The following is a 14,061-nucleotide window of genomic DNA, read 5'->3' as shown; positions in this document are numbered from 1 at the left end:
AGGGTCACAGCCTTTCGGTTACTAGCCCAACATTCTAACAGCTAGGCTACCTGCTGCCCGTTATAAATGTTTTGTCTTTTAAATGGTTATATTTTTTTCAAATTAGTACTCATATTGAGTGTATTTACATGTGTACATATGAACCACACTAGTTATGTGTATTTTAGAAGGTTACTTTTTATGAAATTTGTATTCAATAGTTGCATGCTAATTGCTAACTGCAAGCTAGCATAGGGACATTCAATAGCTAGCCTTCCATTTCATCCTAGCTAGCTGTTTTTAGCTTCTGTTATTGTTAGCTGTCCATTGGTTTTTGTCACATTTAATACACAGGCCTAAAATGATTTTTTACGTATTTGAAAATGTGTGAATGTGTTTGATTTTGGAATTCTTGTAAATAGATACTTTTCTACAAAAATATGATTTTAAATTAGGGGTGTCAGTGTTAGTCAGTTAACGCGAGTTAACTTTTTGTCATTTTTGTGCAGCTAAATTGTGATATGATTTGTTCATATATGAAAAATGTACATTTGAAAAATCCATGTGAAACTTCTAAAATGTGTCCGAAAACCACACCTGACTATATATATATATATATATATATATATATATATATATATATATATATATATATATATATATATATATATATATATATATATATATTTCCACGGGACATTTTTCACATGGGATTTGCTCATACATGTGTGTTTATACATGAATCCGAAAACCCCATTCCTCTTACTTTCCCACGCACACACACATTCTGCGACACTTTCTCTGTTTCTCCCCCCGAGGCAGCCCGCCAATAAATCAGAGCTAATTCATTTCTGCAGCATTTAATATTCCATAAAATCAATTCAACAGAATTTACACGAGGAGCACCCACCCATCTCTGTGAATGGAGAATCTGACGACAACACAATTAACAACCATACAGTGAACACCCATATGACAAACACCATCTCAAAGCTAATGGAGCATGGGAACCGTCCTTATTATAAATATAAAAAAGGTCGATATTTATCCATTTCCGGATAAAGGTGGTAGTTCACAAAAACATGAATTTGATTTCAACTTCAAAGTCATGATCTGTCCTCCCTATTTCTGACCCCAAAATGTACTTGTGGTAGTGTGAAGTATTTTTCTTTTAACCCAAGACACTTAATTGACTGTCGTTTCTGCAGGGCATGGCTGCTGGTTGTAAGGATGAGTTTGTTTGGGAGAGGGAGAGACATTTGGACAGCGACACAGCCTCTTTCCAGGCACAGAAACAAAGACTGTGTTGTTGCACTCAAGTGAGGGAGTCCCATAATTCTACTTAGACTTGCAGACGGTTCAAAACATCTTTACCAGACACAAATATCAATGAGTACATTGCAGCATCAACAGTAGAACAATTGTAAGTAAGAAGCTGGCAAGCTGCATGTCATGTCATGACATATTCAGGATGTGGTTGGCATTGGACAAGGAGAGAGGTTCCTGTTGAACTTTACAGAAAACGTTCTCTCAGCGCTAGAGAAAAAAAGAGGAAATGGAAATATGAGAGAACGACAACAGCAAACACACACCAAGCGAAACACTCTCTCTCTTACATACAAACACACACCATGCTACATAGGCATTTAGCAGCATATTGGTAGCGCCAGTGAGTGACACAGTCTGGTCTGGTACAAAGGAAAGCCGCTGCTCCTGCTGGGCTGGGGACATGAAGCCTGCTGACAGGCCGGGGTAAGAGGGTCCTCCCCTGGCTCTTTGTCTTCTGTTCAGCATGCCCGGACACATTGAAAGACCTGTGGCCCTCCTTCACGACACACCCAGAGGGGGTTCCTCAACTCTCCACACTCACTGGGTGACTGTGAACACTCAACACACACACCAAACCCAGAGAGAAAGCGAGAGAGAGAAACACACAAACACACACACACACATAACAAACAAACATTGCAGCGTCCCATCTGTGTTTCAGCCCATTACCTCGTTGAGGCAGAGCGCTAACGGCTGTAACCCAACGGGGACCACTGATACAGAGTAGACAGAGTACACCACACAACACATAACTGACTGATGTATCCAGTGCATTTGGAAAGTACTCGGACCCTTTGACTTTTTGTTACGTTACAGCCTTATTCTAAAATGGTTTAAATTGATTTTTTGTCCTCATCAATCTACACACAATATCCCATAATGACAAAGCAAAAACAGGTTTTTAGATTTTTTTTCAAATGTACTAAATATAAAAATAAAACATTTACATAAGTATTCAGACCCTTTACTCAGTACTTTGTTGAAGCACCGTTGGCAGCGATTACAGCATCGATGTCTTCTTGGGTATGACGCTACAAGCTTGGCACACCGGAATTTCTCAAATTCTTCTCTGCAGATCCTCTCAAGCTCTGTCAGGTTGAGTGGGGAGCGTCGCTGCACAGCTTTTTTCAGGTTCAAGTCTGGGTTCTGGCTGGGCCACTCAAGGACATTCAGAGACTTGTCCTGAAGCCACTCCTGTGTTGTCTTGGCTGTGTGCTTAGGGTCGTTGTCCTGTTGGAAGGTGAACCTTCACCCCAGTCTGAGGTCCTGAGCGCTCTCGAGCAATCTTGGTTACATCAGACCAAAGAATATTGTTCCTCATGGTCTTAGACTCCTTTAGGTGCCTTTTGGCAAACTCCAAGTGGGCTGTCGTGTGACTTTTACTGAGGAGTTGCTTCCATCTGGCCACTCTACCATAAAAGCCACATATCTGGCCGCTCTACCATACAGCACTGGTGGAGTGCTGTAGAAATGGTTGTCCTTCTGGAAGGTTCTCCCATCACCACATAGGATTTCAAGCTCTGTCAGAGTGACCATCGTGTTCTTGGTCACATCCCTGACCAAGGCCCGATTGCTCAGTTTGTCCGGGCGGCCAGATCTAGGAAGAGTCTTGGTGGTTCCAATCTTCTTCCATTTAAGAATGATGGAGGCCACTGTGTTCTTGGGGACCTTCAATGCTGCAGACAATTTTTGGTACCCTTCCACAGATCTGTGCCTCGACACAATCCTGTCTCGGAGCCCTAAGGACAATTCCTTCAACCTCATGGCTTGGTTTTTGCTCCGACATGCACTGTCAACTGTGTGACCTTATATAGACAGATGTGTGCCTTTCCAAATCATGTCCAGTTAATTGTAGAAACATCTCAAGGATGATCAATGAAAACAGGATGCACCTGAGCTCAATTTCGAGTCTCATAGCAAAGTGTCTGAATACTTATGTAAATAAGGTATTTCTGTTTTTTCTTTTTAATAAATGTGCAAATATTTCTAAAAACCTGGTTTCGCTTTGTCATTATGGGGTATTGTCTGTAGATTGATGAGAACAAAAAATGATTTAATCAATTTTAGAATAAGGCTGTAACGTAACAAAATGTGGAAAAAGTCAAGGCGTCTGAATACCTTCCCGAAAGCACTGTATACAGACAGCCAGTTCCTCTGAGGGAGCGAGCAGCTCTCTCTGTTCTTGTAAAACCCAACAGTCTGCTGTGCTGCCTCTTAGGTTGGGTAACTCGGTGAAACTCGTGACACTTGCTGAAGTGTATAATGTTTTTAGGGCTTAACTATTTAATCCCTCTGTGACTGGCTGCTCCCTCCTCTCTTCCTGAACCCCGGCTTGTTTCAGCTGGTATCAAAGTTACAATGTGTCACTGCCGGAAGAAAGCCTTTTATCTATACATTCATTGAAAGCAGCAACTCCCTTTTATTTAGTCTGAAAACGTAATGACTGTAGGACCAAGAACATGTACTCAAAATATTCCTGAAGTTTCATTATTGTATGTTCAATATATGGCAAGTTACATTTTTGGAGATACAAGGATTTCTTGCAACATGCGATGACTGGTGTGTTCAGGTGCTGTTTCTATCCGAACTGACATTTCCAGCAGCTACCAGGTATTTGAGAGCTCAGCTTCTTCCCATGGTTGTGTTGATAACTGAGAACGACAACATGCAACCTTACATTATTTAGTGTGAACCTGTCTTACACAGAACAGACTATAAAGGTGCAACATACAGCCCTGCGTAGACCATACTATTAGCATGTGGTCTTGCATACTACCATCCCTAACTCACTCCACACCATCACCCCTCTACACTAGTACTCTTGCCAGCCCATGACAAAAAGCGGAAGATAGGGGGAGAAGTAAGGGGTTGCACTCTCCCCAAATGTCCTCTCCTCCTTAATCATCACACACTGACCCCTGCCCTGCAGGCGAAGGAAGCTTGGTGGAAATCCCTCCATCTTAGAAACACATTTACCTTTCTTGTTAAGACTATCCAGCTCAGCCAAAAGAAAGCATTGTACAGCTGCTTGGACAGCCAGACAACAGATCAGGCTCTACCTGTGGATTAATCTCTGCTTCAGATGCTGGTCTGAGATCAGTTGCCATAGACTATGATAAGCCTACCCTGCTGGGCTGTTTATTAAAGGGTTTATCATGCATGGTAAATAGAATTCTCGATATTCAGTTCTCTTCACAGAGCACTCAGTTAAGCTCATTCAGATGCATGTTATTCAATAAAATGTTCGTATAACCAACACCAATCCTCCAATTCCTGCTTTCTCAGACTTTTATAGGGGGCCTAATAAAGTGCTTATATTTAAGGCCCAGCGCAGTCAAATACGTGATTTTCCTGTGTATTTATATATATTTCCACACTATGAAGTTGGATTAATACTGTGAAATTGTGAAAATGATGATGATGTTCTTTTAGTGCAAGAGCTGTTTGAAGAAAAAATTCTGCCTGTTTTGGTGGAATGGAGCTTTGGCCTTTCCATTGTGAAATCAGTTAATAGACCAATAAGAAAGAGAGTTCCAAACCTCTCTGCCAATAACAGCTAGTTTTCAGTTTTCCACTCCCAACTTAGACCACTCCCAGACAGTCCTAGCAAAATTATTGCCTGAGAAAATGTTCTTTGCTCAGAAGCTATTTTTGTTTATTTTTGACAATTTTAATTGAAAACCATCTCAGTAAGGTACTTAATTGTTACCCAGAAATCATTTGATATTGAGAGAAAACGGCTGCAGTGGACCTTTAATCTAATACACACAACACAAAAGCACAAAACATATCCCACTGAGTGATTACTATAATTCTAAGAAAAGGCTAAGAAAATCTAAAAGCCCCAATGAGTGTGTGAGACAAAGGGCAAAGATGGACATGAAAGAGCTTGAAAATGGCATGAAAGACAATGGCTGTACATAAAGAGCAGCTTAACTGCACCGGGTTTCATTAACTATAGGCCTCTTTGCTTTGTCTCAGTGCCTATTGAGCCCCTCTCCCCCCTCTCTTTCTGGCTCTACCCTCTACCACATGCCCCCTACCCTCTACCCCCCTGTATAAGGGTCCTTCACAGAGCAAAGGGGTGGACCTGAGATGACAGGGTCTGAGGCGTGACTAACGCAAGAGCCTGGTGTTGCCGTGTTGTGGTATGGGACCGTACCATCCCGGTCCTGTGTGGTATAGAAGACTTGTCACCACATATAGAGCAAGACAATGACCAACACCAACCACCACCCCCTCCCCGGCTCATACCACCCCTGTCATCCTCCGTCCATTCAAGGAAGCTTCTTTCAGGAGGTAATTCAGAGAGCCACTAAAGAGACTTTGATTCTGACCAGTTAGAATGTGCAGAGAGAGAGAGAGAGAGAGGGAGAGAGAAAAATTCCTTACTAGAAGGCTTATAAACTTCCTGCACTTCTCCTCTTTCGGACTCAACACTGTCTCCTCTTTCAGAACAGACACACAGAGCTCTTTTGTGCACCATTTTGCCAGTAAGACTTGTGTCACACAGCCCGACACTTCACCAGACAAGGCGGATAGGCTGTATTAGCCTTGAAGGTCAAACTCAGCCTTTTGAAGGTTGAGTGTGACACTGCTAAGAAACCACTGTATAACTCTATGTCTATTCGCGTACATGCGTGGCTTGTATTTGTGTGTGTCTGTGTGTCTGAGTGTGTGAGAGGAAAGGCAGCCTGTGGTATTATGATGGATGAGAAGCAGGGTCCCCAGAGCTAGGGCCGTGGATAAATGCCTGGTTAAGTCACTCGCTACCTGAGAATCCATTCAACTCTGCACAGTGTAGAACAGTACAGCACAGCACCGTGCCTGAATCCCATACAACAGAGCTCTCCACTTTCACATGGCATTCCATACACAACCACAATCTTAGCACATTTAAATGCTTGCGCTGAGGGCTGTTAATCAGACCGCATCGTTAGTGAGCAGATCAAGACTGACTGCAACAGCACACACTAAGTGGCCTATACAGTATCTCTCTCGGAGAGAGAACCAGAGTAAGAATTAACCCCAAAATCACACCTCTATATTCTGTACTCATCCGTGTGTGAGCGTGCCACTGGCATCACCCAGAGACGTCACATGGCGGGAATGTTTAAAAGAAATATGTTTAGCCCATGAGACCTTCTAATGTCGTCCAGATATAAGCCACTGCTCTTCTCATTTATAACTGTGAGAGGAAGTGTGTGTGTGTGTGTGTGTGTGTGTGTGTGTGTGTGTGTGTGTGTGTGTGTGTGTGTGTGTGTGTGTGTGTGTGTGTGTGTGTGTGTGTGTGTGTGTGTGTGTGTGTGTGTGTGTGTGTGTGTGTGTGTGTGTGCGTGCGTGCGTGCAGACATGTTTAACTATACGTGTGGGGATCAGAAGTCCCCACAAGAATAGTAAACAAACAGAAATGTGAACATTTATTTTGTTCCCATAAGGTCATATGCTAATTTCCAGGGGGTTTAGGGTTAAGGTTAGAATTAGTGTTCGGGTTAGAATTAGGTTTAGGGTTAGGAGCTAGGGTTAGGTTTAGGGAAAATTAGATTTTGAACAGAATTGTGTGTCCCCATAAGGTTAGTTATCTTCTTTTCGTATCGGTGTCCCGTCAACAGGACGGTTGAGCTAACGTAGCATGAGGCTGTAAGTAACAAGACAATTTCCCAGGACATAGACATATCTGATATTGCCAGAAAACTTTAATTCTTGTCATACAGAACTGTGTGTGGGTGTGTGGCTATAACCATCAAAATGGTTCCACCTCCACGATGAGTTGTACACAACAAGGTCCCAGATACTCAGTGAACTTCAGAGTGAACAGCCTTCGTTCACACACACCAACCGCACGGCTGACGTTCGTTAGGGTGTTTCATTCCTTTACTTCCTGTTTATCAATAACGTACTATCTAGGAAAGGAGAGAGGCACTACTCGCCATAAATATGGTCAGTTAATGCTGTGACAAGGGAAGCGTCTCACTGGACAGCGACTCTAAAAATAATACCCTATATAGAACAGAGGCAGAGAGAGGTGCACCTGGGAAGATCTCCTCCAACGTTGCAAAAATCTCTCCAAGCCTTTTAGACGTTGACAGCTGGATCCCTGTCCATGTGTTTGCAAATAACTGTTGAGGTTGGAGAACTTTGCTTCATTTGAGGAAAAACGGGTGGTGGTTGGAATCATTGAGAATGTGAATTGTTTTATTCCATAACCTCTTCAGAAACAGTGTGACACTTCAATCCACAGCGTACCTCTGAAAGGCCCAGATCATGAGTTTTCGAGATAGACTGTGAGCTCTTGATAATTCTAGCAATGATCTAAGTTTAGATGATCCATGTGCAGCACTAGCTGGCCAAGGAGATTCATTGGCTCCATAAACTAAGACAAAGTACCTGATATGGTGAATAGCACAGTAAAGACAACACAATGTCTATGTGTGTGTGTGTGTGTGTGTGTGTGTGTGTGTGTGTGTGTGTGTGTGTGTGTGTGTGTGTGTGTGCGTGTGCGTGAATCTCAAACAATCACATACTCATAGTAGTTTTTCTCTCTCAAACACTGACACACATTCTGAAGAGCTCTCCACTAGAGCCCTTGGTGGACAGTATGGACTCATCCATCTACTAGAGCCCCTGGTGGACAGCATGGACTCATCCATCTACTAGAGCCCTTGGCGGACAGTATGGACTCATCCGTCTACTAGAGCACCTAGTGGACAGCATGGACTCATCCAACTCCTAGAGCCCCTGGTGGACAGTATGGACTCATCTAACTACTAGAGCCCTGGTGGACAGTATGGACTCATCCATCTACTAGAGCCCCTGGTGGACAGTATGGACTCATCCAACTAATAGAGCCCCTGGTGGACAGTATGAACTCATCCATCTACTAGAGTCCCTGGTGGACAGTATGGACTCATCCAATTTCTAGAGCATTTTGTGGACAGTATGGACTCATCCAAATACTAGAGCCTTTGGTGGATAGCATGGACTCATCCAACTACTAGAACCCTGTTGGACAGTATGGGCTCTTCCAATTACTAGAGCTTTTGGTGGACAGTATGCACTCATCCAACTACTAGAGCCCCTGGTGGACAGCATGGACTCATCCACCTATTAGAGCCCCTGGTGGACAGTATGGACTCATCCACCTACTAGAGCCCCTGGTGGACAGTATGGACTCATCCGTCTACTAGAGCACCTAGTGGACAGCATGGACTCATCCAACTCCTAGAGCCCCTGGTGGACAGTATGGACTCATCTAACTACTAGAGCCCTGGTGGACAGTATGGACTCATCCATCTACTAGAGCCCCTGGTGGACAGTATGGACTCATCCACCTACTAGAGCCCCTGGTGGACAGTATGGACTCATCCACCTACTAGAGCCCCTGGTGGACAGTATGGACTCATCCACCTACTAGAGCCCCTGGTGGACAGTATGGACTCATCCACCTACTAGAGCCCCTGGTGGACAGTATGGGCTCTTACAATTACTAGAGCCTTTGGTGGACAGTATGGACTCATCGAACTACTAGAGCCCTGCTGGACAGTATGGACTCAACATCTACCTTTGGGCCCTGGTCAAAAAAAGTGTGTAGGGAATAGGATGTCATTTGGAATGCAGCCATCAACTGTAGACACCTTGCAGAAGTGTGTGGATCATCAATGTTCCTCCCTCACTTTAAAGACTTGCACCTCCTTCAGGAATACAATACTTGAGCTATTGTTATTTTTTCTAAAATGATGGGTTACTGATTGAAAGTGTTTGGTTGTTGAACTTTGAGGAAGTGGAGACTGACAGACTGGTACAGGTTGTTCTACACTTTTTTTTAAAGTACTGTGGTTTTTACAGTAACTTACTGGCAGCCAGTTACCTGTAAATTACTGTAATAAAAGGTACAGTCTTAAGACTGGTTCCAGATCAGATAAAGCAAGGCCCTGGTAGACAGCACACGCACTGACAGAGGGACAAACTCAATCAGATGGTTGAAGGGGCACACCACTGCCAAAACCATATCTTTGTTCTTTCCTATCATGGAGAAAATCGTATTTCTTAAAGAATGTTCATAGGTGGGTCAAAGAGTACAGACTGTTTGATTTATAGGATGCAACAGCTAAGTCAAAACGCAAAACATTATATTTTTCCTTTGATTATCAAAACTCCTAACCCACAGCCATGTTCATCAAGTCGTTCATGATTCACCAAATCCCAACTAATTTATTTAAAACATTGAATGTGATAAAAACGAGAGAAAAAAACACATTCAACACCTCTTACAATATGCCCTTATGTTAATAAAAGCGTGATAACATGTTGGGACACAGACTGTTTTACACACATGTTTATAGTAAGGATAATAAATGAGCTGACATAGCCTATCATATAGTCTCCGACATAGGGTGGATCGATTGCTGAAATAAAAATAGCGGAGAACAATAGCCGTGCGTGCACACATCCAAAACCAGCAGCCTTCAAATCCCCCTCACAAGCGCGGACGCGCGCAGTACACGCACGCACACACACACCACGAACCTCAGCAACCCTCACCCACGAGCGCACAAACCGTTATAAACACAATATCATAGCAATAATGAAAACCATGTAGCATGTAGTTGGTATTTAGTCACGATACAAATTCTTCTTTGACAGTTATAAAGGCAGTAAAAGATACTGGTAAATACGTCTACAACAAACCTTGTTTCATTATTGTACACCATGAAAGTGATTGCAGCATTGCTCCGTATTACACCAAACCACACTTAATATGAAACAAAGCACTGTAAACGTTTCTCTGTACAAGTCATCATTCATGGTGTTTTAGTTTGTGATCATTAAATGTGGAGAGATCTTCATGGTGCAAATATACGAGGTAGTATGGGGTCTTACCGTTTGTCGGGTCCTGTCCGGGCTCTTGAAACGCATTTCCAAGAGACAGGAAAACTAAAACAACTCCAACAACAAGGTCGAATGTCTTCACACCTGCCATATCCAGGATCCACGATTGATTGCACTGCTCCTCTTTATAGAATCTTTATTTTTTCATTCCCCCAAAATCGTAGGGGACTTAAATAGACTACACTCCGTAACTCTTCTCGACTGTAGTCTGCAAGACAGCTTTTTGCAGAGCAAAACCTGTCTGCGCTGTTCGTTGGTTTGCAGACGCGGAATATGATGTGTGGTGTTTTGTTTGTGTGTGTGTGTGTGCGTGCGTGCGTGCGTGAATGAGTGAAGATATGCGTGAATGCGCGCATACGCTCATCGGTCCAAGAAGGTCCCGGGCCACCACCAAAAAAGCAACACGGTTCAGAATATCGGGGTCATCCCAGCTCCACACGCATAGGACTCTTTCTTACCCGGGAAAGAAGCGGTGCAATGTGAGTTGGGTTCTCAGAGAGGACTCCTTCGTCACCAATCCAACACCACCAATAGTACTTAGCTTTTTACAGTCAGTGCAAACCACCAGTCTGCAACAATACCGTGTCAGATGCAACTGGAATATGCTATCTACCCGAATTTATTACACTGAGACAGTTTTATTTTTATTTTTAATCAACCATGACATCTTTGTTGAAAACACCTTATCCTATACAGTATTCAGACCCCTTGATTTTTGCCACATTTTATTATGTTACAGCCTTGTTCTAAAATGTATTAAATCGTTTTTGTTTTTTTTCACTCATCAATCTACACCCAATACCCCATAATGACAAAGCAAAAACAGGTACATTTTTTGGGTGCAAATGTATTGAAAATAAAAAACTTAAATATCACATTTACATAAGTATTCAGACCATTTACTCAGTACTTTGTTGAAGAACCTTTGGCTGCGACTACAGCCTCGAGTCTTCTTGGGTATGACGCTACAAGCTTGGCACACCTGTATTTGGGGAGTTTCCCCCATTCCTCTCTGGAGATCCTCTCAAGCGCTGTCAGGTTGGATGGGGAGCGTTGGTGCACAATTATCTTCAAGTCTTTTCTGGTTCAAGTCCTGGCTCTGGCTGGGCCACTCAAGGACATTCAGAGACTTGTCAAAACTCCTGCATTGTCTTGGTTGTGTGATTCGAGTCGTTGTCCTGTTGGAAGGTGAACCTGGAGCAGATTTCCATCAAGGATCTCTCTGTACTTTGCTCTGTTCATCTTTGCTTCAATCCTGACTAGTCTCCCAGTCCCTGCCACTGATGCTACCACCACCATGCTTTACCGTAGGGATGGTGCCAGGTTTCCTCCAGACGTGACGCTTTGCATTCAGGCCAAAGAGTTCAATCTTGATTTCATCAGACCAGAGAATCTTGTTTCGAATGGTCTGATAGTGGCTTTTGGCAAACTCCAAGCAGGCTGTCATGTGCCTTTTACGGAGGAGTGGCTTCCGTCTGGCCATTCTACTATAAAGGGCTGACTGGTGGAGTACTGCAGAGATAGTTGTCCTTCTGGAAGGATCTCCAATCTCAACAGAGGAACTCTAGAGCTCTGTCAATGTGACCATCGATTTCTTGGTCACCTCCCTGACCAAGATCCATCTCCCGTGATTGTTCAGGTTGGTCGGACAGTTTTGCTAGTTCCAAACTTCTTCAATTTAAGAATGATGGAGGCCACTGTGTTCTTGGGGACCTTCAATGCTGTAGACATTTTTTTGTTACCCTTCCTCAGATCTGTGCCTCGACACAATCCTGTCTCTGAGCTCTATGGACATTTAATTCGACCTAATGGCTTGGTTTTTGCTCTGACATGCACTGTAAACTGTGGGACCTTATATACACAGGTGTGTGCCTTTCCAAATCATCTCAGATCAATTGAATTTACCACAGATGGACTCCAATCAAGTTGTAGAAACATCTCAAGGATGATCAATGGAAATAGGATGCACCTGAGCTCAATTTCCAGTCTCATAGCAAAGGGTCTGAATACTCATCCATCTGTTTTTTATTTGTAATACATTTTTTTTAATGGTTTTCACTTTGTCTTTATGGGGTATTGTGTGTAGATTGATGAGGGCGAAAAAATGTAATCAATTTTAGAATACGGCTGTAACATAACAAAATGTGGTAAAAGTCAAGGGGTCTGAATATTTTCAGAATGCACTGTATGTAGTCTATGCAGCCCATAGTGCATGGACGCTAGATCTGCACAATTGTCTAGGCTTGATGTGCATCCCTGGTAATACACTCGTGTCCCCCGTGAACCCGCATCATTTTCTTCATTAACTATCTTTAATGGTGAGAAGGCGCAAAAACATTTTACATTTTCATATTTAGGATGTTGCTCACCGTGTTCAGCCAAGAGGCACATGCATAGATAGGGATCTACCTGGGCAGAGCACATGCCCCTTTGTCCTTCCAGTTTCCACAGTGCCCCTTACAAAAAAGTCCTGCAGGATATCCCACAGGATTTTCGGGGCCTCTTTCCTGTAGGACCCTGTAGGAATCATGCAGGTAGTCCTTCAGGAAAACAACCCTGCAGGAATCCTGCAGATAGTTCTCAAATAAATCCTGCAGTATTTCTTCCTGAAGATGACCTGCAGGAATTGTCCTACACCAAATTGTCCCCAAGGTTCTGTTGGTAAGATTCTTACAGGTAATTCCACAAGATTTCCAGGGCCATTTTCCTGCAGGATAACCTGCTGGATTCCTTTCTAATCCTCCAGAGAATTTAATGTCGTAAAATCCACATTCTTTCAAAAGAATGGACGGATTGCACAAGATATCAGATTGAATGGCAATTGTATTATCCAATGAAGCAACAGCTAACGTGTTTGATTGTCGATTTCACCAGCACTGCATAAAATATCATTCCTAGGAGAAAGAAAACATGAGATTTTGAATAAATATGTAAAAGCATATTTGTAACAGGAGTGAGAGTAGTGGTGACATCACATGAACAGCTTATGTGTATTGGTGTGAAGGAAAACGGATGTCTGCAATGGTAAACTTGGTGATAGTTGATTTTAATATGGCTGGTACACCAACAACATCTGTGAGTATGCGTGTATGTTAGGCTTTGTTTTTAAAAGGAGAAATGAGAGGCTGAAATTGTGTTATGATGTTACCTTCGCTTGCATGGCTGTCCAGTGCGCCTTCTGTGGTAGTCAGTCTCACTGTTGTTTACACACTCTGTCTTAACTGGGGAGGAGAGGAGCGAGATGAGAGTGGCAGAGTTCAGAGTATAACTTCCGAACATCTGAGTGCTAATTAGTGCTAATTATATATTGTAGTATTAAAAGACAACCTACTCACCTTTAACTAGTAGACCACTGGACTAATGTAGCTGCAAATGAGACAAAGAATCAGACACAGATTAATTAGTAAATGTATTGTTTTCTCATGCACTTACCAACTATGATGTGGTGTGATGGCCTTCTACTAAACTGTTAGAAACACAAGGTAAAGAATTCAAGTGAAATGCTAGGTGTGTGTGAAATGCTAGGTGTGTGTGAAATGCTAGGTGTGTGCTTTCTGTGTTCCCTGTAGTCTAAGCTGTGAGGGAAAAGAAGATAACTCACATGGTGGTGGGAAAACTGTCCAAGCAAAAAGTTCTGAATTATTTGCGGACTGAAGTCCCTGCTTTGGAGAAAATGTTCCAGAGGAATAAGGGATAACTTTGAAAATGTAAGTATTAGGTTTATTTATTCACCAAATTATGTTAAAATGTTCTACAAAATACTTTAATATGAATTTTGAATACAAATGTTGAGTCACTGCTGTTTTGCAGCCCGGTAACCGTGCTAAGTTAGCTTGTCGGACGCGATGGCTAGCTAGCAGGCGA

The 14,061-nt window shown here is 42.8% G+C and overlaps 1 protein-coding gene across 2 annotated transcripts in view; it reads right to left on the bottom strand.

Moving 5' to 3' along the window:
- The window catches only part of LOC129822772 (plexin domain-containing protein 2-like), a 178,813-nt gene extending 168,096 nt beyond the window's left edge, over positions 1–10,717 (bottom strand). For both annotated transcript variants that reach the window (XM_055881169.1, XM_055881170.1), the window contains exon 1: positions 10,189–10,717. In XM_055881169.1, coding sequence (XP_055737144.1) covers positions 10,189–10,288 — 100 coding nt within the window. In that variant the 5' untranslated portion in view covers positions 10,289–10,717. The remainder of the gene's footprint in view (positions 1–10,188) is intronic.
- Between the last annotated feature and the right edge of the window lie 3,344 nt (positions 10,718–14,061).

This window comes from Salvelinus fontinalis, chromosome 25 (genome assembly GCF_029448725.1).
Source record: "Salvelinus fontinalis isolate EN_2023a chromosome 25, ASM2944872v1, whole genome shotgun sequence".
NCBI classification, from domain to species: Eukaryota; Metazoa; Chordata; class Actinopteri; order Salmoniformes; family Salmonidae; genus Salvelinus; species Salvelinus fontinalis.
The sequence above is the reverse complement of the archived record's forward strand: the minus strand, read 5'-3'. Positions and strand labels throughout refer to the sequence as shown.